We start from the raw sequence: 26,909 nt of genomic DNA, 5'->3' as shown, positions 1-26,909 counted from the left end.
TTTCGCAATTGAACACAAACTTACAGGAGGAATGCAGCGCTTATTTACAATACAAACATATTACAAATTAACCATTGTAAATCCATTGAAACATATTTTTTTTCCATGCATCTCTCCTATTTTTTTTTATCTATAGGGGCTCCAAATACATTTTTATACCACATAGAATTAAAACATAGTAACTTTGTGTACTATAGTAACTTGACAGCATTATACTGTAGTACTGATATGTTTTCTAAAGCCTTTTCAACATAACATTCATTCATTTTCTTTCCAGCTTTGTCCCTTAATTAATCAGGGGTCGCCACAGCGGAATGAACCACCAACTTATCCAGCATGTTTTCTTAAGCGGATGTCCTTCCGGCCGCAACCCAACACTGGCAAACACCCACACATTCTTGCACACACTCAAATACACTACAGCCAATTTAGTTTATTCAATTCACCTATAGCGCATGTCTTTGGACTGTTGAGGAAACCCACATGATCACGGGGAGAACATGCAAACTCCACACAGAAATGCCAGCTGACCCAGCTGGGGCTCAAACCAGCCACTTTCTTGCTGTGAGGCGATTGTGCTACCCACTGAGCCACCGTGCTGCCCTTGAACATAACAATACCATGTTTTTGTCCATCTTTACAGCACTACTTATCTATTACCATGCTAATACGGTATTTTTATCTGATGTAAAATCTCACTCAAACACTAATTTGGCTGCGGATGAAAACAATGGCCTAGTTTAATATCTCTTCTCGTCCACTAAAGTTAAAGCATGTGCCCAGTCTTATGTAATGAATCGCAGAGCTGACGTGTTCGCACAAACATGTGTACGCCATATTTGCGGTGTGATTTCCAGCAGTGCGAGCCACAGATTTCAGTGTTATCCGCAGAGGAGCCGAACTCAAGGGCCGCTGGGGGTCCAAGAGAATAAAGCTGAGACTGAAGGTCTGGTTTGAGTTATTAGACAAGGCTTTCTCTGTGCTGCCAGCCTGTAATGCTCAGTTTGGCTCCGTCCGTCTGCAGAGAAAACAACAAACCCATGAGAAACTGGAGGGCCAGTGTGAACTCTATAGTGAGAATGAGGGACATCTAAAAAAATAAAGACTATTTAATGTCTCATAACCTTTAATTAAATTAAAAAAAGAGTTTATGATTATATATATATATATATAATATATGTAATTAATAATTTAAACAGCGCTTTGTAATTTTATTCTTCTGTAAAATGGTTTTAAATTATATTTAATTTTATTTATTTATTATTTGTTTTTTTTCTATGATATGACAGTATGTGCTAGGTATTGGAATGGTCTGCCATCACCATCAAATAAAAAATATATATATATAAGGTATATTTATTTTAAAGTAATATTAGTAAAAGTTAATATTATAATATTAAATAAATAGTAAAAGTAATATTATTTCAGTAAAACTGATTTCTGATCTGGGCAACACAGTGGTTAGCACTGTCACCTCAGAGCAAGAAGGTCGCTGATTCGAGTCCCGGCTGGGTCAGTTGGCATTTCTGTGTGGAGATTGCATGTTCTCCCCCTGTTGCCGTGGGTTTTCTCTGGGAGCTCCGGTTTCCCTTGTGTGTGTGTGAATGAGTGTATGGATGTTTCCCAATACTAGGTTGCAGTTGGAAGGACATCCGCTGTGTAAAACATATGCTGGATAAGTTGGTGATTCATTCCTCTGTGGCGACCCCTGATGAATAAAGAGAATAAGTCGAAGGAAAATTAATGAATAAACGTTTTCTAATCTTGTCCTGTAATTAAATAAAATGCTAATTTTAACTGATTTGAATTTTTTTTCCTAAAACATGAATTAGCATATTATTGAATATTAGCATTTATGCTTTTTTATTATGAACATTTATCCAAAATAACTATAAATATTTAAAATAAATGAAATTAATACAAAGCTTGTGCTATTGTTTGAATAAATAATTGGACATTATTTTCACAATTTAAGATTCGCGGTTTAGAACTTAAAAGCGTGTCTCATATCTGTGAAAACACAACTAAAATTAAAAACTAAATAAAAAATTTTTTAAAAAGCAAAGAGTCTCTTTGTGAAAGTAAAATGACAATTCAAGCCAAAAATAGTTTTTAAATATAAGATTTATTGTAAAAATATTAAACAAACCACATTCAAATCAACTCACTCAGTCTTTCACAAAAACCCTGATGAAAAATTCAGTCTGAACAACAAGAAAAAGCACAATCCAGTATCAAAAATGTTTATGGTATGAAAAATAAACAAATCCCCTGAAATGCAAACAGGCTTTTAGGTTTCATTTCACACTTGTTTCAACCAACTAAAAAGATTTGTCACTCCAAAATATTCACAAGTCATCATTTACAAACCAAGAAAGCAAGGTTTGGAAATAATAATATTGGTGATGGAAGCTTTTTTGGTGAACTTTGTAAAGGCACAAGAAACAACAACAGTTTTTTTTTGGACAAACTCGTGCTGATCGTACGAAAATAAACCTTTCCAGTTTATCCCACACAAATATAATACAGAGAAATGCAGAGTTCAGCATTTTAAGAGGACATTTGCTCTCCAAATATAGTTTTGTGCAACACAGACAAAAAAAACCAACAACACTGAAAGGCTGATGTGACGTTTATGGTCATGTTTTTGGCAAGATTTTCAAAAAAATCACTCACTATCTAACAGTGTATGAAGAAAACCTGTAAAAACACATCCATCCTCACAGTTCACCCGCAAACTATTTTATAAAACATTTTGCGATTAAAACAAACCATTTCAGGACTATTATAAATCTTTCTGCAATTTTCATGATCATTTAAAAAAAGTATCATGATTATGCATTTAATGTGAATAATTTATAGCATGGTGATATAATAATTGTGATTTATATCTGATGTTGATATTTATTTAACTGATTTAGCACAGTTTTCTCCTAATTTTGAAGTGAAATGTGATTTTGATGAGGCAGCAGCGTTGAAAATAATAATAATAATAATAATAATAATAATAATAATTTATCTAACACTTTAGTTTAGGTCACAAATCATGTTATTAACTACTGGCTTATTACCCATCTACAATTAAGCTATGAACTGTTCATTAGTAGTTAAGTATGATCTTATTCTGCATCCCTAATCCTACCCAAAACACAACTTCTACCTTACTAACTATTAATAAACAGCTGTTATGCTAGTAGTGTTAGTTAATGATTTGTGTTAGTTAATGAGTTCGTGAACTGTGGCCTAAACTGAAGTGTTAGCATAATTGGTGTTGGTTTTAAAAAGCTGCTCACGTGACGCATGACGACAATAAGGTCACAACTGGTTTTGCGCAGATATAAAGACTGACAGAAATAAAGGCCTCAAATGACAGCTGAAACCCCCACATCTATAATTTTACACTAATAAAAAAATAAAGAAACCAATCATTTACAAACACTTGTACTCTAACTGTCAATTTAATTTTTAATTTTTAAAGTCTATACTGCTGAATAAGGCTGCATTTATTTGATCAAAAACATGAACTGTAAAAAATGTACAATATTAGAATTAAAAAATAGTTTTTTTAGTCAAGGGAGCTTAAATTTATTCATCTTTTTGATTTGAGGTCAAGTTTACTTCAGTCTTCAGTGTTGCGTGATCCTTTAGGTGTCAAATCCAGTTCCTGGAGGGCCGCAGCTCTGCACAGTTTAGTTCCAATCCTGCTTCAACACATTTGTAGATTTCAAACAAGCCTGAAGGACTCAATTAGTTTAATTAAGGTTAAAGGTAAACTGTGGAGAGCTGCGGTCCTCCAGGGACTGGATTTGACACCTGTGATTTAAACTATGATAATCAGCTGCTCTTTTATTTTTGGCACTCAAAGTTGAAAACGTTTTTTCCCGCTTCATTATTTTATTGGAAACTTTTCGATTATTTCATGAAAATGACAGCATATAAATGTCTTTACTTTTATTGTTGTCCACTTTAAAGTGTCCTTGATGAATAAAAGTAAAATAATGTTAATGGTCGGAGCCATTTTAGTTTCCACAAAACATGAAATTTAACACCAATAATGATAATAATAATAATGTTAATAATTATTAATAATTATAAAAAATAATTATAATTAATAAAAAATCATGCTTAAGTGTCTTAAGCAGCAGATCATCATATTAGAATGATTTCTGAAGGATCATGTGACACCAAAGACTAGAGAAATGATGTGAAAAAAATTAAAAGCTTTAAAAATTACAGGAATAAATTACATTCGAACTTTCAAAAGGAAAACGTAATTTAAATTAATATTTTTTTAAAATTTTACTGTAATTTGATCAAATAAAATCAGTCATGGAGAGCAGTATAAACATTTAAAAAATTTGACCATTAGTGTACACTAAAGATACTCATATCGCACAGTGTAGTTCTTCTTCCAGTGCAGCAGGGGGCGATCCTCGCTCATCCTCGAACAAAAGCCGCCACTACACTACATGTAAATCCAAACGCATGTTTCAAACACCTCCATATGTGTTGTAATCTGCACAAAGTCTTACCACGTTGCAGCTTTCAGTGTAGAAACCCCATCAAAATCAACGGTAACACCAAATTTTGTAAAGCGCTAGTCCATAGCGATGCCGCTCGATTCCCGTTGTCCTTTATACTACAGTCGTCGCCGCTGTAACCATTATAACACTGACATTGGAAGTCATCACGCAAGCGTCCCAGTTCTTCCTCGCTCATCTGTCCTGTTAGCTTTAGCGTGTTAGCCTGTCGCTCTATACGATGTGTGCTAGCACTCAGGTGCAGGTATGTGTCCGTGTTGGGCTGTTTGCGGAGGCAACGGCCACGGAAACCGCACAGATTTCGACTGCACTGCTCAGCGGCCGACGTCACGTTTAGCAGATATCGACCCAGCGGCCCGCGCAGATACTCGTTCAGACTCGAGCACGTCGCCTGTAAAACACCACAGAAGAAAAAACACAAAGATATTTTGATGATTTTTGTGGGGATTGTTATTAATACACAGCGGTCCCTCATTATTTGTGGGAGTTACATTCTAATAATAACCCGCAATCGGCAAAATCCGCGAAGTAGTCGGCTTTATTTTTTTACAATTTTTATAGATGTTTTAAGGCTGTAAAACCCCTCAATACACACTTTTCTCAGACAAACACTAACATTTTCACACTTTTCTCCTTTGTTTAAACTCTCTCAAAGTTCCAACCTTCGTAGAAAAATAAGTCCAGTATTATAGAATGAAACTAAAGATGAAAACCATTTGATCTCCATTTATTTATTTCGTAATGGTGCCCTACAGCCGCGTAACTTCTACCTTCCTTTAGCATGTCCAGAAGTTCAACTTTTTGTGCGATGGTTAGCATCTTCCTCTGCCTTTTGGGTGCTACCACAGGTGGCTTTGATGGTGACGGTGACGTTTTGTTGACATTGTAGAGAGAAAACTTGCAAACATACAGTCCAGCACTTCAGAGTCACACTGCTAGTGATCGAAGATAAATGTAAATTTAGCAAGCTGAAGGCATTCTGTACTGCACAGGAGACACAGCACGGAGGAGACTGATTGACAATAGTCTACAGCCAGTCAGGACGCAGAACACAATTAGCTGTAGAAAAAAGCATATCAAATTGCACAGAAAAAAATCAGCGAAACTGCGAGGCCGCGAAAAGTGAACCATGTTATAGCGAGGGACCACTGTATTAAGCAAGGAATAATTCATTTTTTGCCTCTGTCTGTAAATAATGTACATGTATTAAACATTGAGTTATTATATTTATAATACAGTAATAAAACAATAATGATAAATATGATTATTATTTTTATAGTGAAAATAACTGATATATGACTGACAATAGACCTCAGAAATATTTTTCTAAATAAACTAGAGAATAACAATAATAATGATGATTAATATGCATAACTTCTCAATTAATTATAATAAAATGATAATTTATTATGAAATAAACTGTTATTGTAATATACAGTAAATGATAATTTCAATATTATAGTTACTTTTTTAATACTATGGTTGATAACCAATATATGAAAAAAATAAAAATAAATGAAATTATTATAAAATAAAAATATTAAACTCTATATTCTTTATATTCAAAATAAATTCTAACAATAAGAACAGCAACAAGAATAAATATAAGAATAATACTGAATGAACAACTGTAATAAATACTGTTTTTGGATTTGTTTGCCCTCAAACTAAACATAAGAATAAAAAATAAATTAAACTAAATGATTATGGTTAAGACGTACATGCAGCTAAAAGTAAAACAAGAGGAAATTAGCATGCATAAATTCTATAAAACCACCCTCAAAAATCATCCTATAATGATATATTAATATGATCCATTAAAGTGTTTGCATGTTATAATAACTAAATTCTGAATATCCATCTATATCATCCTCAATAATGTGGTCAATAATGTTCTGTTTCAAGATTTGCTTTCTAAGACCTCAATGAATCATCTGGAGACACTGGTATTAAAGTTGTGTTGCCTTTATATGTTATTTAACTCCTAAATAACATTGACTTTTGTTAAGCTAATCTGTGTGTTTTGGTATCAGACGCACCTGACTGCTGGCGTAGGTGGAGTCGCCCCACAGAATGACACCCGCGACGCCCAACGCTACACTCTCACCGATAGTCGACACCAGATCCATCTGCAGGAGAAAGAAACCATCCAGATCAGTCAAGCGTCAAACCTCACACTCCTGTGGCCTGTTCCATGAAGCTGGCTCAACAAACCCTGACTTGCAGAGTTTTTTTCCCCCAGAGTTTGTGATCAACTCTGGATCACATACACCTGAAAGTGTAACACTGCTGCTAAAATAGTGTTTTTAGTTAGTTATATCGTAAGAAATATCGCAACACTCAATATTATTGCATATTTTCCTAATATCGTGCATGTCTAGTGTTATTGGCAGGGAAAATATGCAGTACTGGTGATGAGTATAGTGATAGCGATATTTCTTACGATTTAACTAACTTTTAAAAATGCCCTTTTATCAGCAATAAAAAAACAAAACTTTTATTTATGTAATGATCATACTACAAAAAACAAGTCAGTTTTTTCGGAGGTCATTTAAATCTTATTTAAAGCTTAAAAAATGTCAAGGTGCAAACATTTCGACTTTAAAACGCCACAAGAGATTGGTGGAAATTCAGATTGTTATTGGCTCTTGTCATTTTCCTCTCTCGTCTCCCTGCATTAGTGTTTGTTTATTTAGCTCTACACTGTAAAAAATAAAATTAAAAAATCTAAAATCTTAATTTTACAGGTTTACAGCTGGGGTGCCGGAAAATTTTGTTAAAATTACAAAAACTTACAGTAAAATAACACATTAAATTACAGGAACTTACGGTAAAATAACGACCATTAAATTACAGAAATTTACTACAAAATAATGGCCTCTAAATGACAGAAATTTACAGTAGAATAACAGACGTTAAATTACAGGAATTTACCATAAAATAACTGCAATTAAATTACAGAAATTTCCTTAAATTTAAATTTCTGTAATTTTAAGTCTTATTTTACGACAAATTTCTACAATTTAACGGTCGTTAATTTACGTTTTTTTACAGTGTATGTTCACCTGACAGGACCTACTGGAGTTGACCTACTTTTTTTTAATCAAAAATACTTTATGTAAAAAGCTTTTATTTGGAGTAATAAGACAGCATTTGTCAGCATTTGAAATGGAACAAAAGGCTTTTCATAATTGCCCTAAGACAGAAATGGGTGTTCAATAATTATCAAACTTTTTTTAAATCCAATTCAAATGTTGACTACTGCATATAGTGAAAGTGAAACTGAAAGTCACTTTCTAAAGTAAATACATGTCACTTTATTAACAGCTGTATGGTCTAATTTGGTTTTCTCAAACCCAGAATAAAACCTATTCTTGAGCTGGTTAGCAATGTAGCACAAGTTACCATGATGACGAAACCTAACCAAAGCTTATAGTTTGCTCAAATTAAATGTGAAATATGTGCAACAGGTCTTTGAAACTCCAGTGAGTGTTTGTAAGTCTATGTGTGTGTGTGTTTGTGAAAAGTGACATGGAAATGAACAACAGAGGCTTGTTTCTTGAGCACACACTTGATTGTCTTGATGGTTTAAGGCGTCGCTGACAGTCACTCATTCACTGTTTGGCTTTTGTTGAAACCCTTCACCTCTTATTCAGCAGATACTGACGTTTCACACTGATAATACAGCCATTTCAACCCCGAATCCCCACCCAGGTAGACTTGTTCTAGAATAATTCATTCATTCATTTTCTTTTTCGGCTTAGTCACTTTATTAATCTGGGGTCACAACAGCGGAATGAACCACCAACTAATCCAGCAAATGTTTTTTACGCAGCAGATGCCCTTCCAGCCGCAACTCATCACTGGGAAACATCCACACACATACACTAAGGCCAATTTAGTTTACCCAATTCAACTATACAGCATGTCTTTGTACTTGTGGGGGAAACCGGAGCACCCGGACAAAACCCACGCAAATACAGGGAGAACATGCAAACTCCACACAGAAATGCCAACTGACCCAGCCGAGGCTCGAACCAGTGACCTTTTTCCTCTGAGACGACAGCACTACCCACTGCACCACCTCGTAACCCAACAAGAATAATGTTAAACCAAATGAAGAGTAGAAGAGGAGCAAGTTCTTTTGTTGCATAGAGAGTGACATGTTTGAAAAATAATTTAAGAAAAAGCACACTGGAGTCAGTTCTACATCTTTTCCTAACAAAAATGAAGCATCACGAGCAAGCTGAGACCAAAAACAAAGTCCAGGACATTCCCAATATTAATGAAAATTAGTAGTATGATCTTTTCTTTTTAAACAAGTTTAAAATGTGCACAATAACAATAATTTATTTCCTTATGAAAACATTATTAGCATGTATAAACTGAATACCAGAATTCATAAGAACGACATTTTGTATTTAGTAATTATAAATGAAAAATGTAGCATTTAATATTATCATTAATAATAATAACAACAACAGTGACATTAATAATAATAATTACATTATTAATAATATTGATGATAGAAATTATATTAAAAGCTGTATTATTATAGCTGTTATTTTTATACAATTAATAATATTGTATTTAGCAACTATATAAATAGCAATAGTATTTAATATCAATATTTTTTCAATATTTTTTATTAATATTAATCATTACATTAACAACAACAACATCTATAATAAATGCAAAACATTTAAACACTAACATTACTATTAATGAAATTACTCATAATAAAATGCTAGTTCATATCATTATTATAAAATAATACAAATATTAATAGCATTCATAATCTAATTAATATTTAAATTTTAAAAAAGTGAATGAGAAAAGTATTACTTAGAAACATTAAACAATCATAAGTAGATAAATTTAAGCATAAAATAAAGTATTTAACAAAAATAAAAAAACAAAACAATATGCTAATAAAAATGAGTATATGAGAAAAGTTTTACTTAGAAACGATAAACAATCAATCATAACAAGTATAAATAAATAAAATATTAAAATAAATAAAATAGTGAGCAAAACTTCAAACACTAGTCTTGTAAACGCAGTGTGCAGCACATCATTTAGATTCTCTTCTGTTTCTGGTTTGCTGATTCATGTTTACAGTCTCGCTGCCAGAGTTTTTCATTGTCATCTCATTACACAAAGTCAGTCCTCGTGTTGTGCTCATTTGTTGAACTCACAGAGCCATAAAACACACTGGGCTTGATCTGTGCTGTAACGAGAGGGAGTTTATTCACTTCTGCGTGCTCTTATATAAAGCTGTTAACTCAGGAAGAACAAACCACAGATTTCGGCTCAGATGTGTTGTCGGCTCAGAGCTAGTGTTGTTCCCATACTGATAAACTTCCGGTGACCTGTTATTGTGAGGTTGTTTTCCATTTTATATGATTCCTTTTATAGCATCAATGTTGTAATGCAATTAAAATACAATCAGTTAAACAGACTTTGGCATTCATTTAGTTGCTTAAGCGTAAAACAAGACAAAAAGCCGTTTGCTCGCACGCGCCTGTCAGAATCGGCAGGCTAGCGCAGAAGCTCCATTGAATATACTGGGGTAAAATAAATGCTCATATTTTAAAGACATGGCGGGGAAAATGTAACTTAATGCAGTGCTTCAAAATATATTTGAAATAGCGTCAATAATAATAATAACAATAATAAAGCTTTAACTATAAAATAAAAAAACAAACAACTGTTTTTGACATCAAATAAACGTTAATGCCAAGTTGAATGAAATAAAAAGGATTGTTAAAAAAAACAAAAACTTTATTTTTTTTTTTATTTAAATGCATTAAATAAAAAATAAATGCGATTTAATAAATAAAGTAAATAAATAAATACATAAATAAATAGAAATTAAAATATTTTTACATTTGTTACTTTAAACATGAATAAAATTTTTAGAAATAATAAACAAAAATACTCTTAAAAATAACACTTTTGGTACTTAAAATCAAATAAATATTACTGGAAAATAAAACTGAACTATAATGGGCCGTTTCCACTGAGTGGTACGGTTCGATGCGCTTTTATGGCCGTTTCCACTGTCAAAAGGTATTCCAAACCGAATTGTACCACTTTTTCGGCACCCTTTTCAAAGGGTACCAGAGCAGCTGAATGCTATTGGTTTACAGAGATACGTTATTCGCTCGCACAAAAGGCCAGAATGAAAACAAAAGGAACTGCCATGTTTTAAATACACAGCTGAGAGATTACACCGTAATAACATATACATATAATTACGAGCCATGGTCGACCCGAGTTCAAACAAACCTTGTCATCGCCTTGATGAACAGCCACAAAGCCAAAAAGAACAAAATCTGCTGTGCCCTGTTGTTTTACGAGCCCATCTAAAAGTGCGGGTTCACTTTGTCCCAAGAGCTCACGATCTTGTCTATATTTGTACTTTAACAAACTTTTTGAGCTTATATTATTAACATGCTTTTTATCATTGAATCGTAAAAAAAACGAAAACGAAAAAATGTAAAAAAGGAGAAGCCGGAAAAAAAACAGCAGCAAATGATGCATCTGCAACCTAAAACATGAACAAACTGCCATGTTTAACTATTATCATCACCTTTTGGACTATTATGAACTCGTAATGATGAAATGACTCTCTAACAAGAGGTTTGCTCGGACTGTGGGCTATATTTCGTGTTGTTTTTGAACCTAAATAAGGACTAAATCTATGCTGTGTGTAGTTTTTCTATAATTGGTAACATATCGGAGACTGTAAGGGTCTGTGTGTGTTCACATGTTGCATTTATTTATTTATTTATTTATTTCATATAATTGCAGACATTACAGTAGGCTATTTCTCACTGTCATTGATCTGCAGTTATAATCAACTCATGTTCATAGAAAAGTTAGTAATAAACATTTATACAGTATTTATAGTAAAGTATTTGTGTGTAAAGCATCTATTTTGTAAGAAGTGCTTCTCATATGATATGTGAACGACCCGTACAGCTTTACGTTGACATTTCCTCAAGCAAAAATGACGTCGTGTGAAACTTTGTCGTACACCACGCCCACCATTGGTACCTTTTAGCAGTGGAAACGCAAGCCTGATAAAGGTGACCAGTACCGACCCATACCGTACTGTACCATTTAGTGGAAACGAGCCATAATAGAGTCTTAGTTTTTCTAAAATAACACCGTTCAGCCAAAAAAAAAGACAACTATAAATAACACATTAAAATATCGATTTCCACCCGTCTAATTTTAATCAGTTTGGAAATATCCTCATTTCTCAAATGATTTTTTACAGAAAAAAAAGTTACATCAGTTTGTGACTCTGAATACTGTAGCTAGTCGACCTGAATACCAAACCTTTAACTGTTCTGCTTACAAAGAGCTGGACTATTTAAACACATTTCACTAAACACCATCATGTGTCTGCTCTGGTCAACCTCAAGGCCTCACGTGTCATCTGAGCTGCTAATGGCATTGTGGGATTTCTTCCACCGAGACTCTATGAGGAGTACAGACGAGTCTTTGTCTCCTGAAGGCGGAGAAGATCCAGCATGTGTGTGTTATATTGAGGACAAGCTGTGACGTATATCAGTCTGTTTGGGTTCTCCTCACCTACATCCTACTGCAAATGATGCTCAATGCCAGGAAAACCACACACACGACGACACTAAATATATAGATTTCACAGAAACGCCAACAGACCATCACAAAGATCTGTTCGTCTACTCTCTTCCTGCTCAGATTCAGATGTTAAATGCTTCTGCAGCAAATGTTTTCGGTGGATAAAGATCTGGGAGAGTGTCCAAAAGGCTGCACATTCACATTTGGCAGAAATTTACCTCAGGTTACTTGAGGAGAGGAAGCTACGAAGTTAAAATGCTGACTAACTGAGTATTCGCTATGCATTTAATGATAGATTTAAAGAGTAGCGCATAAATATTTCTGTTCATATATTAGTAAAAGTGTACAATATTAACAAAGAGTCAGTAGCTACGTTTCCATCCACCTATTATTTTGGAAAACGCACATAAAAAACATACGCGCATATTACAACCGAGTGGGATAAACTTTTTATTCGATAAGAAAAGATGTGCATAAACTACGATGGAAACACTTTTACCGAACAAATTCCAGTATGCGCATTAAAAAAGTCATGTGATTTTGTTATAAGACATCATGTGATGATAAAAATGTAAGTGAATGGACAAACCAGCAGGCTGAGTATATTGTAAAGCATCTGAAATGTTGTTTTGGTAATTCTAAAACGCCTTAACCATTTCAGTATTAATGTTATTATATTATTAATGACCTTCAGAATCAAGAGCATCTGTGCTCCATGTCTCATGCCTTCAAACGCCACAGCACGTTCACTGCGTGTCAGGATTGTCTTGAGGTGCAAGTCATTTATTAAATAAAGAAAAGATTCACACAGCTTCTCTTATCGCAACAAATTCAGTTTTTACTGTTGATATTTGGCACCAGTTATTCAGGAAGTGACGATTTTGTTTGCTTTGACTCGTTGGATGGAAACGCTGCTTTATTTGCACATCTTTTATGCGATAATCCAGTTTTGTGTATAAAGTTAATTCGCATTTTTGGATGGAAACAGAGCTTGTGTTTGACGATCATGTTTAAACAATATGTTGCTGATTTAAGCTCATTGTGGATAAATACTACATTAAAACTGCCAGTAGGTGGCGACAAGTCCACGTCTTAAATCATTCGCTCAAACATTAAGTTCAAAGCTGCTGATTTACTTTAAAAAAATGAAGCAAATGAATGATTAACTTATAAATGCATGATTGAAATCAAACTGACAATCAAGGATTAAAGGACAGTTTGAGTTAATTTGCAAAATGACATTCCCACCTACTGGCATGACAGGCAAAATGCTGCACTTTTCGTATTTTTCACAAATCTATGTAAACTATCAGAAATATTGACGATGATGTTCTCTGTACAGAAAAATGTTCTCAAAAATAAAATATAAATACTTTTTCCATTTGAAGTAGCTGTTGTTGCGTAAACGTGCTGTAAAGATAGTAGATGTTAAACAAATAATGCTGAGCATCAAACAATTAAATAACCATAAATCACCTAAAAATTAAAAACAGAAACTGTTAAATTGGCAGAAAACTAATATAATATTAGTCAATTACAGACTGTGTTGTGTGAAACCATACATCTATTTGGATACATAAAATCCTACATAAAACGGTCCATGTTTTTATGTTTTTTTTATTTTATATTTTGTTTTGTGTATCCATTGTGTGTTGTAATGTTGCACATCTCCTAATAAACCAAGAATCTTACAATAAAGATTAACTTAATTTATATTATACATTACTTTATATGGTCAACAAACAAGTTTCCATACTGGTCCACTATAAACACATAGAAGTTACTGGAAAAAAAGAAATTATCTACAGGTTTCATCAAGTCCAATTTTAGACTTTTTAAGACCATTTTAAGACCATTAAGAAAGAAATTTCAGACTTACACAAGGCTAAATGCAATTTTTAAAACCTTAAAACTGCAAAAGTTAAAACCTTAAAAAAAACAACTTAAAAACAAAAGTTATTGTAAGGAAGATAATTAAGCCATATTAAGAAGTAAATAGAGTTAATAAATAAACGTTTTATAAAACATTTATTGAAATATATTGTTAGCGAGTGGATGGGTGTTGGCCTGATTGGGCAGCTTTACATGGATATATGAAAATTAAGACGTGTTTAAAATGATTTAAGACCTACAACACAATATTTCTGTCAATTTAAGACTTTTTAAGGCCTAAAAATTTTTTTTTTTTAAATTTAAGACATTTTAAGACCCTGCAGGCACCCTGATTATGCGTGTGCGATTAACTAAATGCAAATTTCATGTGCATTTTGTCAGTAAAGCTGGTTCTTGTAAACCTCCAACATGTGTGGTTATAGATGGAGCAAAGTTTACTCATACATAATTACACTGAGATAATCATTCTGTGATCATGAGAACTGTTTGCATAGCTCAGTGAACTACTGCTCTGTGTAGGAAATGCTGCACATGAAATTACAACGTTTTTACTCCAAATTCACTTCATAATTTCAGTCGAGATTTTTTAAGTAAATTGTTCTGTGTGATAACTCCATAGTCATGTGGTTATTAGTCACCCTGAATTGATGAAAGCGGTTAAATCTCATGTTTTTAATGCAAAGCTATAGGGCTTTCCTGGGTTTCTTCTTCTTGGGTGTTTGGGGATTCTGTGCAAGAGTGCCCTCTAGCCATCAGAGGAGATTTATTGTTGATCACACAACTGTGCTTCCCTGACTACGTGTGCATGACAATCACAGCTTTGATTAATAGCATTTCCAATTAAATTTTGATTAATGGCCCAGCCCTAAAATTACACACTAATGCCGAGTTCAGACTGCATGATTTTAGCCCCGATTTTGACTCGCTGACAAGTTTTGAGAAATCAGCGACAAATGCCTGAAAATCACAGGCAAATCGGTGCTCGTGCACGCGAGTAACAATCATACAGTGTGAACTATCAAAGATGAGATCTGAGAGAATTGCTAATGAGTTGCTGACACTCGTGAGATATCTGGCAAGCTAAATATCTGGAGCTGTCGGCGATTCAAAATCATGCCGTGTGAAATGTGTTCTGGTTGAAAATAACATCGGTGATCACCTTCAGCCAATGAGAGAACAGTATCCACTAATATGGGCATCCGCAGGCCAGCGGGAGGATGGGGGAGAAGTTAAAAAGGCTTCTTTTTTAGTCTATTTGGACCCAAGAAATGGAGGAAAAACTAGTGGAAATTTGGCAGGAGCACCCAGACGTATCATCTGAGCAATATTACAAATGGGTCAAAAAAGAAGAAAATGCTGAGGAGAAATTGCAAATTCCTTTCAAAGGCACAGTGTAAACAGAGCAGTGACAGAACGCTAGCCCAGATAGTTGTGCAGTGTGAAAACATCTGTTACACAACTACTTGGAAAATAGCGCAGTCTGAACCCAGCATAAGAGAAACACAACTGGACAGAAATCTTACCTCAGTCAGCAGCAGGAGTTCAGCAGGGTTGCTGCTGGTCGTGTTAGTTAGGTAAGTGGGCCGTGTGTAGACAAACACTGGTCGAGCAGATCCGTCCCCAACAGACGCCAATCTCATCCCCTCTTTCACCCGGTTCCTCACAAACTGCCGTCCTTTCGGGTTGTCCTTCAGGATTTTCCCTATGTACACTGAAGGATATAGAGCTGTACTCTCCGTCCACAGCCACTTCAGTTCATTGTTCCTGCTCACCTCTATGTCCGGACACTGTCCCGTGTAGTTCTGCAGGTTAGTTTGGTAATTGTGGTTGTAGCAGTCCGGAAAGAGGTAGTATCCCCACAGCTGCTGGGGGCGTAAACTTTTGGCTAATCGAAGAGTCTCCAACATGAACTTTCGTGCAGAGAGTTCGAACTCTTGCTGGGCCACTTTGGTTACTTGATCTTGAGGCCAAGTTGGGTTTTTCTCAGCAACTGATCGTTGCGAACGGTCGCGGTAAATAAGTTTAGGTCCCCAGTTTCGTATCCAAAGGGGCCGCCACTCTTCCCAGTCGATTACAGCTAGACCTTTGACTGCTTGGTCTCTTATGTACTTCTTGAGTCCATCTGGCATCTTTTCTAGGTGTTGTGTGAGACTGGCAGCCTGCGGTAGCCCTCCATAGACTGGAGTGCCATCTGGTTTAAAGTACGGGTACAAACCCAAGCGGTCCTGATAGAAGATTGTGAGATTTTGCTTGGTGAAGCCCTCATTTGGAGACGCCACTATCTGGAATTGATCCAGCTGGAAGGTGACATCATGTCGAGGTCTGCAGTCTTCAGTAGGAGCGTTCCAAGCCAAGAGCAAAGGCTTGCCGGAATACAGAGGCCATCTAGTGTTTTTTAACTGTTGTGCTTTTAAACAGGTCCAAAAGAGCATCAAAAATAACACTTGCAGCCAGGAGGCCCGTTGAGGTCGGGTCGTCCCAGAGATACAGGTGATATTCTTCATTTCAGACCTGAAATTGCATAGAACTAATAAATAATGCATTCTATACTGTGAAAGAAAACTTAAAACTTGGATGCCAGTTGGGTCATTGTTATATTATGCACAGATTTAGACAGTTAACTGAGGAAAGTGTACAACTGTATATTTTTCCCACTAGTTTAGATCTTACCAAAAACGTAAAATCATTTTTAAAGATGAAACCAAAAAATGGCTTTTACAACACATTGTGTAACTGCTCTAAATTAACATAAAAATGCTTTATGCTGGCTAAATGCGCTTGTTGTTTGTGTGCGTCATGTTATTTTTTATTAGCTGAGAACGAAAAATGTTTAAGGGAGATAAAAACAAAACGAAAAAATCCACTTTGAATATACAAATTAATAAAAAAAATTGCATTAAGACAGCAGCATTTAAACGTATTACAATGAACTGCAGTTAAAAAAGCAATGGTACCAGTATTTGTTTTGATCTTAACAAACCTGCCTATAAATACCTGCCTTAAAGTACACATTTAAATGCATGCTCATAATGTTGCAACTCACAACATTAGCTTTGTTAGTAACAGCTGAGCAGCAATCACAAAAAGTTAACAAGTTACTTTTGTTGTTGCGTGTAAAAAAAGAAGGAACTTTCAAAGGAAATTACAAACATAGTTTAATAAGTGAGAAAACTTACATTTCGCACACAAGTTACGGTTACAGTTAGCAGTTACAGAGAACAGTTTACCCAAAACTGAACATTCTGTCATCAATTAGTTACTCCTTTCTTGTTTCAAACCTTCATGAGTTTCTTCTGTTAAATACAAAAGAATAAATTTTGAGTAAAGCTGGAAACCTATAACCACTAACGTCCATAGTATTACCTTCTCCTTATTTTATAAGTATCTTCTCTGTGTTCAACAGAAGAAAGAACTTGTAAAGGTTCGGAAACACTTTGTTGAGGGTAAGTAAACTTTGCCTCTGAATATACGTTTCAGCAGTGCGCGTTCACTGGGATTCGAACCAATGACACTGATATCGTTAGAACGCCGCTATGGAATAAAAACATTCTAATAATAGATTCCATTTTAGAATACTCAATGGAACGTTCGCACTTCGTTTCAAACACAGTTCTACAAAATCGCTTCCTCTTTAAATTCTAGCAACAGATAAACTAACTGTATGCTATTAGAGGAAATACTGACCTGATCAGACTGAACCCGTTCAGCACACCGGTCCGTTCACTCATAAACTACCACGTAACGTCCGTCCATCCATCCAGCGGATTCCAACAACTCATAATTAAAAGTCCCAATCGCTATTTTAAAACAAACCCGTCTATAATCATAGTTTCGGGGTCTTTAAAACGCCCCATACGCTTTCAGAGAGTCTCTTTCGTACGCAGCTGCCTCATCTGGATCAGTAATTGAATGTGTATGAATTTCGGCCCAAAGATTGATGAATGTACTTGTGGACAGAGGGGTGGGAGTTCGTATAGTGAACGCATTGTACTGTGCTTTAGCGTTATGTTCTGGGACTGCTATATATAAGCTTGATAAACAAAAAATGATATTCCTCGTAAGTGCCTGAGTAGTTATTTCTCGTATTGAATGCGTTATATTTATCGTTAGTGTCTTTGAGCGCCCCCCTACATGGCTAGTTGGTTTCGTCCAGATTTCTCCGCTGGGGATGAAGAAGCGTTTCTACTGAACTGACTGAATTGAGAGACCTACAGGAGTCCAGAGCCATTACACACGGATCACATTTCACTCCAAAATCATAGCAGGGAACCAGATTTTACATCTTCTGGCTTTTCTTTCCATTCCTCTATTTATTATTTGCCACACTATGAAAAGACAAGCCTAGAGTATGACAAAAAGTGCATCACTGACCAGCAAACAGATCTGAGGTAACATTACAACTTTGTTTTTGACACGATACAATGCTAGTACTAAATTGTTTACACATATAATATCAATGTCATGTTTTTGAGTATAATTACATTATTAAAATAGTTATTATGCTACACTGGTGAAGTTTAAAGGCATAGTACATACAAAAATAAAAATTCTGTCATCAGTCTTTGCTTGTTCCATACACTTTGATAAATAAGATGCATAAAAGATGATATATTGAAAAATGTTGAAAACCTGTAACGATTGGCTTCTATAGTATTTGTTTTTTCTATACTATGTAAGTTAATCTATCCCTTTCAGTATAGCTGAGTGAGTCAAGTTTAAGTCTTGCAAAATAATGTGTTTAGAAGTACTTTAAAACAGTAAAACAAGCCAAATCTGACATTGCATAACACCCGGTAGTGTTGGCAGAAGTGGCATTAACCTTTGACACACAGGAAGTTAACGGACTGCTCGGAAGTGCTATTTCCTGTGGCATTGGGGACCATCCTATGTGCTGACTCACCTGAAGCCGATGACGTACTTGTGAATGAACTCACTGAACGGACAAACTGACTTTATAAAATCCCCCAATACTTTTTTCACACATATTTTACAATGCAAATCTGATCAACTAAGTAGCTCTTTAGGAATGCTAATGTTTGGTGTCATTCGCAAGAACAAAAGCTCATTCAAACGCGTCCCTATAGGATGCCTAGAGAACATAAAGGCCTCCCAGAAAGCTCTTGTTTCCATGTGTTTCAGCGAAGATGGGTGTAATGACAAGTTGCGGTCAGCACTATAGATTTCTGAGGTCTTGGTTGGGAGGAAAAGTGAAGGAGGCGGACAGGAGGAAAACCACCCACAGCTGCAGGCCAAAAGGTCAGCTCTGATGTCACCTTTGAAGGGCAGATGTCATAAAAACATCCCTATTGGAATTAAGACAGCTTTAATACTTAATTGAGAGTGGAAAATGTATGAGTATTTGGTGAGTAATTTTAATGCATTTGTCCTACAAATGACTAATGCGTTGTGTATGTTTGCTTCTGTCCGCAGCAGGAGGCAGGCATTCCGGCCGAGTCTTCGCTCCAGGGCAGAATACCTCAATCCTAAAACACATCTTGTAGTAATAAAGGATTGTAAGAGCCAAAAGTCCAGTACAGCGTCTTATAAACAGAGGACAGATCGCACAGCTGTGAGCGATTTACACTGCTAATGTCTAATTATGGGAGGTAGAAATGAGGAAACACTCTTCATCTCCACCTGACAGGTGTTTAAATTCTTTCTTTAAAAAAAACTAAAACATTTAATTATTATTAATTGAAATAAATAAAACATTACCAGAAAAAATGGTAACATCATTACTTAAAGGCCTGGCATCTGGAATGCAACATTTTCAGTGTTTTTTTTTGCGCATGTAGCTTTTATATGCAAAATATGTGCAAAATAAAAAAACATTTTAGTTACAACTGAAATAGTTCAAGTAAAATGAAAAGGGACTAGAGATGTGGTGGTCTGAAAACAACCCAAAGGAATCATAAAAGGTGGCCTACACAACTTATACACTATGTGTCAAGTCTTCTATTTCTAAAGTCATATGAGAGATTTAATGCCAACAACCTTGTAGTAAAAAATCTTTATCCTTGTAATATTTTAACTTTATTCTGGAAATATTTTTACTGTATTTCTCATAATTTTAACTATATTGTCAAAATATTACTACTTCAATCTTGTAATTCAACTTTATTCTCAAAACATTTAGTCTTTATTTTTTTAAATTACAACTTTAATTTCATAATATTTTTTATTTATTAGCAAACATTTTAACTATATTTTTTAAATATGACAACTTTAATCTCATAATATTTTGAATTTATTATTGAAACATTTAGAATTTATTTTTTAAATATTACAACTTTAATCTCATATTTTGAAATTATTATAGAAAATTGTTAGTTATTTTTTTTGCAATATTTTGACTTCTCAAAACATTTTAACTTTATTCTTCAAATATTTTGACTTTAATCTTGTAATTTCAACTTTATTATTAAAATATTACTTTGATTTTGTAATATTAATATCATTCATTTTTCTTCGGCTTAGTCCCCCATTTATTAGGGGTGACCACAGCAGAATGAACCGCCAACTATTCTATTTTAATCTCATAAACTTAGTTTTTTTTTTTGCACTAGTATGCTACCATAGAAATTTTATAAATTTAAAATTTCCTTTCAAACAAAATGACTGCCTGAATTAAAAAGCACAAGTCCTATAAACTACATATGCAGCGTTTTTAGAAAGAAAAGACTAACCTACTGTATACATTTTGCAAATCAACTCCCTTTCATTCATGTGCATTAAAAGCAATGTGGGTGTACTGTACCTTTAAACACATTTGGGCAACTAATGCAGTCTTTTCCTAATATTTTTTTACCAACTCCACAACATTCATTGTAGCTTACACTAAAAACAGTTCAAATTTAAGTTTCAGAACTTTTTTAACACTTCCTGTCTTATGTCACTAAATATTAAAGCTTATACTCACCGTACTGAAACGTTATCTCTCTCTTTCAGCAGACAGACGTCCTCAGCTGTCTCTATGTAAATGTACACCTGCTTCAGCTCTCCTGTCACAGAATGCTCAGCTGCTTTAAGAGAGACTCACAGTGTTGATCACGGAGAAACCACACCCCTGTACCTCCTACAGATTCCTGCCCGTCTCACCCACCCTTCGCCAGCCCCAGAGCCCCAACCAGCCTTTTGATCTCACCGTCATTGAAAGGATTGGATACGAGCAGTTTAGACTGATCTCAGATCGGTGCCTGATTCTGGTTGCCAAGGTGTTCCACAGAAATCCCACCTCTGAGCAGAACTTCAATTATAGGACTAATAAATCACTGGAAGAGATAGTGGAGATAAAGGTAATAAAAATGATTTAAAGCTGAAGAAAATAATGGTAGTTAAAACAATGTAGTATAATATACAAGATGAAGCAGGCAAAGACTTTCAATCCTTGGGGACACAAATACAAACACCAAATGGAATAAAAGTGGTTGATAATTGTAAATGCCAGCCACTTTTGGAGATAATTGGTAAGAAATTAGTAAGAATTGGTTAGAAAAAAGTTCATCTACACCTTGTCTGTATTATAATGCGCAGACAATTGAATTTGCTTTCTGCTGAATAAGAGCCAGCAACATTCAGTGCCGTGCACTGACTCTTAAACGGGCAGGTGATCACAGGGCCGGAGCAAGCTGAACTGCCGCTCTAGGCAAAGGACTATGGTGACGGTCGCGAAAATCACTCTACGTGGCGGGGGAGGGTGTCAAGGGAATCACGCTAAGGGGGAGGGATTACCTGAATCTGTGGAGAGGCTGAGAGGGGCACCTCTGCCAATGATTTTGTTCTAGGAGCTCAATTTGGGGAAACTAATTGCAAGATGCCCTCGCTGCAGTCTATAGCACAATGATGTACTGGATCAGGTCCAATATGTAGTGGACATTGTAATGCTAATGTGACGGTTGGGTTTAGGGTAGGTGTAGATGTTAATAACTGTGAGAGTTGGTTTAGGGTTGGGGTAGGTGTAGACGTTTATTACTATGAGAGTTGGGTTTGTGGTTGGGGTAGGTGTAGACGTTTATTACTATGAGAGTTGGGTTTGTGGTTGGGGTAGGTGTTGACATTAATAACTGTGATGACTGGGTTTAGGAATGGGGTAGGTGTTGACGTTAGTAACTGTGAGAGTTGGGTTTAGGGTTGGGGTAGGTGTTGACGTTAATAACTGTGATGGTTGGGTTAATGGTTAGGAAAGGTGCAGACGTTAATAACTGTGATGGTTGGGTTTAGAGTTGGGGTAGGTGAAGACGTTAATAACTGAGGGTGGGGTTTAGGGTTGGGGTAGGTGTTGACATTAGTAACTGTGAGAGTTGGGTTTAGGGTTGGGGTAGGTGTTGACGTTAATAACTGTGATGGTTGGGTTAATGGTTAGGAAAGGTGCAGACGTTAATAACTGTGATGGTTGGGTTTAGAGTTGGGGTAGGTGAAGACGTTAATAACTGAGGGTGGGGTTTAGGGTTGGGGTAGGTGTAGACATTAATAACTGAGGAATGGGGTAGGTGTTGACGTTAGTAACTGTGAGAGTTGGGTTTAGGGATGGGGTAGGTGTTGACGTTAATAACTGTGATGGTTGGGTTAATAGTTAGGAAAGGTGCAGACGTTAATAACTGTGATGGTTGGGTTTAGGGTTGGCGTAGGTGTAGATGTTAATAACTGAGTTTGGTTTAGGGTTGAAGTAGGTGTAGACATTCATAACACAATGTAATTGGGTAATTTAATAATTGAGATAAATTATTTTCATTTCAACAACCGTTCGGATACGCACATCCATTACGTATTAAACCCATGGACTGTAAAATATATGGATGTAGTATCCGAGTGCTACAAGTAGGGCCGGCCAAGCGTCGCCATTTTGTTCGCGCGTCAACGCACCCACGGCGGGATACCAAACAAGGGCAAAGAGGCGGAGAGTGAGCGGAGCTACAGACACCTGCTGGCACTTTGCTTAGACTTTAAGGTGCGGTCACACTTGACTTTTCCTTCCATAGACTTCCATTCATACGCACGCGAATGCGTCAGACCGGAAACGCAGGGTCATGCGTCGAGTTTCGTAGGTTGCTGCGGTGCAAAGTTCAAGCTTGGTGAACTCTGACCTGCGAAATCGCATCACTTGACTGCGTGAGATCAATCGAGCATCAAAACAGGACCTCTCTAGACAGAAATTAAAAACATGGAGCAATCGCTCACTTTATTAATGTCTAATCATCTTGTTTAATCCCGCCCCTTTTCGCAGCGCCACATGACAGAATTTCGCACACACAAAGCCCGGTGTGACCGTAGCTTTACTTTGGGAGAAACACTTAATATTTTATCACCTGCGACTTGTTTGTGTTCTGACCACATGTGCTTGGCTGTACACTATATCAATAAAGTGTTTAGACTTTTAAAAACACTGTAGTAATACATTGAGCCACTAAACATTGTTCTTATGACGTTTTTCTACAGAAGGAAAACGCGAAATACGTCTAAACACTTCAAATATAGTGCGTGTTAGTAAATGCAAGACTATTGATGAAATCCAGCATAACACTGTATGATAACGCTTCAGACGACTGTTCTAGAGCCTACAGCTAATCATTCTGGCAGATTCTGGAGTGCTTTACGGGTCTAAAGAAAAATATTAATGATAAATGATCTTAAATAAAACAAATACATTTATAGAGATGGTATATAAGTATATAACTTTACTCACATGGGAAACGAGGCCACATGAATGGTTTGTGAGCACAATTAAGTGCACACAGCATCCCATATCATCTGATAATTGTAAGAAATAAGTCCAAAAGGCAGCTGACTGTGTAAAGCCACATAAAACAACACAAAAATACGATGAATATGCCGAGATCAGTGGCTAATCTGCCAGATTCAGCTGAGGTGAAGTGACGGCGACCAGCGAGACCTAGCTGTCACTCAAGTGGCCACGTCCTTAATTATGCAAACTTAATATAACCTAATATAAAGGAAATGGATGCGTTATAAAAAATTCACCCCCCTCACAGTTGTCATGGAGGGTAATAATAACTATATGACCCAAAATCGTTCTTTGTACCAGGCTGTAAACACCTTTTTTTCTGTTGTAAAGTTGGCCATTCTAACAATGGGCTCAATTGCGATTTGCTCTATTATGGAGCCAGGACTAGCGGAATTTTGATGAATTGCAGTTTCAGTTACTTCCGTATTGGCTTCCCGAGGGAGAGCGGGAGGTTGCCGCTTGATTAAACCTGATTCAGTATGTATAAACACTTACTAATTGAGCTGCTTAATTGTTTTCAGTGTTTGTATTTAGATTTGCGTATATCTGTCCTCGAGGAATGAACCAGTGAGAAGTTTCCATTTAATAGAAGGCAGAGGTTCAAACCACACCCATCTATTACATCATCACCACCACAGACAAATGTTATTTTGAAAGTGTCTACCAGCTGAAACTAACTTTTCTGTAAAAGTTCCGAATTCCTGAAATGTCATCAAACATATGCTATAGAATAGAGATAGCTAGGGGTGCTTGAATTGTTAAAACCCTAATGCTATTAATTGCTTTAGTCAAATTTGAATAATTGAAGTGTGTAGCACAAGTGCTCCTCAAAACAAAAATTTAGCTCACTGTTTAAACAGTGACATCATAGGAGAAAGGCTGTTTAGAGTGATGAATCCCTGAGTAAAAAAATCAATCAGTTCTGTCTCCGCTAATCAGAAGATCGATAGTGGACCTCCTATGTCTGAGCGAAGCAGTCATTGTGTTTGACGAAGCCAGTAAACACAGCTGAGCTGCTCTTGATGCCTCTCTCTAGTTTCCTCTCCTCTTGCTGACTCAGGAGCTACTTTCTGGGGGTTTTGCAGAGAAAGCAAAGAACAGAGACCTGTAAGTACAACAGGAAAGAGGTCGAATATTTAAAATCCTACAGCTCAGCAATAACACGCGACGTTATTGAAAAACGGATAAGAAAACACTGAAGTACGATTATATGCACACAAGCTATTCTGACAGAAACTGACACATAAAAAACAACAGACGTTTTAGTTCCTTAAAACATAGGACACCTTTTAGAATTATTAATATTAAATTATTAGTTTTTTTCCCCAAGTTCTACTGGTTGACGCATGTGCCGAATTCTCCTTGCCAATCTTAAGCCAATTGTAATCGTTTGTTTTGGTTTAATTAGAAATTTTCACAAACCTCGCAGAGCTCAGGGATCAGTGTGAGCGCTCTTACTTGGCCCCACCCTGATCCAATTTTTGGCATTTTTAATAACAACAGTTTATTAAAATATAGTTCAATCAATCAACATTCATTGCTATTGCTACAATAAAAGTATTAGTTCACACAAAAAAGAAAATTCTGCTATTAATTACTCACCCCTATGCCGTTCCAATCCAAGAGACCTTCATTTTCTAAACACAAATTAAGATATTTTAGATTAAATCCGAGACCTCCATCCTCCATAGACAGCAACAATCCCAGAAAAGGAACCAAAAACATTGACACAACGTTCCATTTGACATGAGTTATTATTAACAAATCCTTCAAGATATATATTAAATATTTACCTCAATCTTATTTTGGTAAGTTGGCGCCAGTGGTGTAGTGGTTAGTGCGTCGACACATGCACTCCGATGCTCACGGTGACCCGAGTTCGATTCCCCTCTCTCTGCTCCCCATGCTTTCCTGTCAATACTCTACACTTTCCTATCCTTTAAAGGTGACCCCCCCCCCCCAAAAAAAAATTATATTAAAAAAATCTTATTTTAGTAAGAAAAATATCGGCCTGCACACTCATCTAGCTCCTTTTGTGCCCCAGGGAAAGAAAAATATGCGTTTCTCTAGTACATCTCCCAAATATTTCAGGTTTAAAATATGGGCTTTAAGTCAGCTAATGTCACACTTTCACTGACCCATGTTTCAGCGAACAGGACGGGGACGAATATTTCCCCTTGATCAGCCTGTTTCTCTCACAGGGCTCATGATTCTGTTGGACAGTAAAGAGGACAGTTCGTAAGGGAAGGAAGGTCAGCGGTGCCAGCAGGACATGGACTCCTGGCACAGCAAGAGTCAGTATGCCGTGCGTCAATGCCCATACCCAAGGACACGTCATTGAAAAGTGTTGCGTGAATTTGTCTAAACAAACCCATTATGAAATAGGAGCCTTTTGGGGGATGTTTATTTTCTGGTACAATCCTACCATAAAGCAAAATTTATAGGCTAAAGGAACATTTATGGCACAACTGAGAGTTTGGAACATTCCTCTGTGAACGGCTAAATATTTGAAATACATGAACGTTGTTGCCTATTGAGCCTGAGGTTTCAATTATTGAGAATCATCTGAAAGCAATTAGAGGACCAGCCCGTGTTGATGGAAAGGGCTTGCACACACTTGTAAAATTCAGAAGGAATACTACAGTACTACACGGTATTTAAAAAAAAAACATCTGAAACGGTGTGAAGCACATGGCAGCAAACATATATTGTAATAGTACATCAGGCAAGCTTCTAGGAGATGTGCAGGTAAAACTTAACTCCCCAAGTCTCAAGTGGCATGCTACTAATGCTAGTGTTTCGCATGCTTGTTAGCATGGCTGCCAGATAACAAGTATTTAAATACCACTCTGAGCTAAAACTGGAGGGGTAACCTTGCATTGACCCAAATGCAAGTGAGAGTTTTGAGGTGAGTATAACATGAGTTGTGTGGATAGACATCACACTCCTGGCCACAAATCACAGGATAATTGAAGCTGGAGATAATGTTATTTAACGTCCTTGTTAAGGTGCTTGCCGCACATTCTAAAGACAATAGTTTGAATACTACTTAAGGAAGTGTTGAGCTGAACCAGAGGGTGACATTGGTTCTATTTCTTGTATGGGAGTTGGAGACCAAC

General features: G+C 36.1%; 1 protein-coding gene and 1 long non-coding RNA gene across 4 annotated transcripts; one reads left to right on the top strand and one right to left on the bottom strand.

Annotated features, from left to right (window-relative positions):
- Nucleotides 1-2,106: 2,106 nt before the first annotated feature.
- hyal2b (hyaluronidase 2b) lies at nt 2,107-21,075 on the bottom strand. Of its 2 annotated transcripts, none has more exons than XM_056447758.1 (4): nt 20,968-21,075; nt 15,572-16,559; nt 6,581-6,670; nt 2,107-4,932 (listed from the first exon to the last, which is right to left on the bottom strand). In XM_056447758.1, the coding sequence occupies exons 2-4, from the start codon at nt 16,550-16,552 to the stop codon at nt 4,546-4,548; spliced, it is 1,458 nt and encodes a 485-aa protein (XP_056303733.1). In that variant the 5' UTR covers nt 16,553-16,559; nt 20,968-21,075; the 3' UTR covers nt 2,107-4,545. The 2 variants fall into 2 exon arrangements, with proteins under 2 accessions (XP_056303733.1, XP_056303732.1); XM_056447757.1 differs by lacking the exon at nt 20,968-21,075 and adding an exon at nt 17,733-18,079.
- Nucleotides 18,253-22,279, top strand: LOC130215899 (uncharacterized). Of its 2 annotated transcripts, none has more exons than XR_008835752.1 (4): nt 18,253-18,436; nt 19,193-19,304; nt 19,479-19,692; nt 20,997-22,279. It is a non-coding gene; the product is annotated as an uncharacterized LOC130215899 (long non-coding RNA). The 2 variants fall into 2 exon arrangements; XR_008835751.1 differs by having other exon boundaries at nt 19,188-19,304.
- Nucleotides 22,280-26,909: the final 4,630 nt, after the last annotated feature.

This window comes from Danio aesculapii, chromosome 22 (assembly GCF_903798145.1).
Source record: "Danio aesculapii chromosome 22, fDanAes4.1, whole genome shotgun sequence".
NCBI classification, from domain to species: domain Eukaryota; kingdom Metazoa; phylum Chordata; class Actinopteri; order Cypriniformes; family Danionidae; genus Danio; species Danio aesculapii.
Note: the sequence above shows the minus strand (reverse complement) of the source record. Positions and strands in the feature narration are given on the sequence as shown.

What these genes read in the sequence shown, in the direction of transcription:
- hyal2b (XM_056447757.1), bottom strand. Translation starts at nt 17,776, where the DNA reads ATGAGTGAACGGACCGGTGTGCTGAACGGGTTCAGTCTGATCAG. An exon ending in AACGGGTTCAGTCTGATCAG is followed by an intron (nt 16,560 to 17,732) that starts GTCAGTATTTCC and finishes ATGCAATTTCAG; the next exon opens with GTCTGAAATGAAGAATATCA. An exon ending in CCACCTACGCCAGCAGTCAG is followed by an intron (nt 4,933 to 6,580) that starts GTGCGTCTGATA and finishes GGTGTTTTACAG; the next exon opens with GCGACGTGCTCGAGTCTGAA.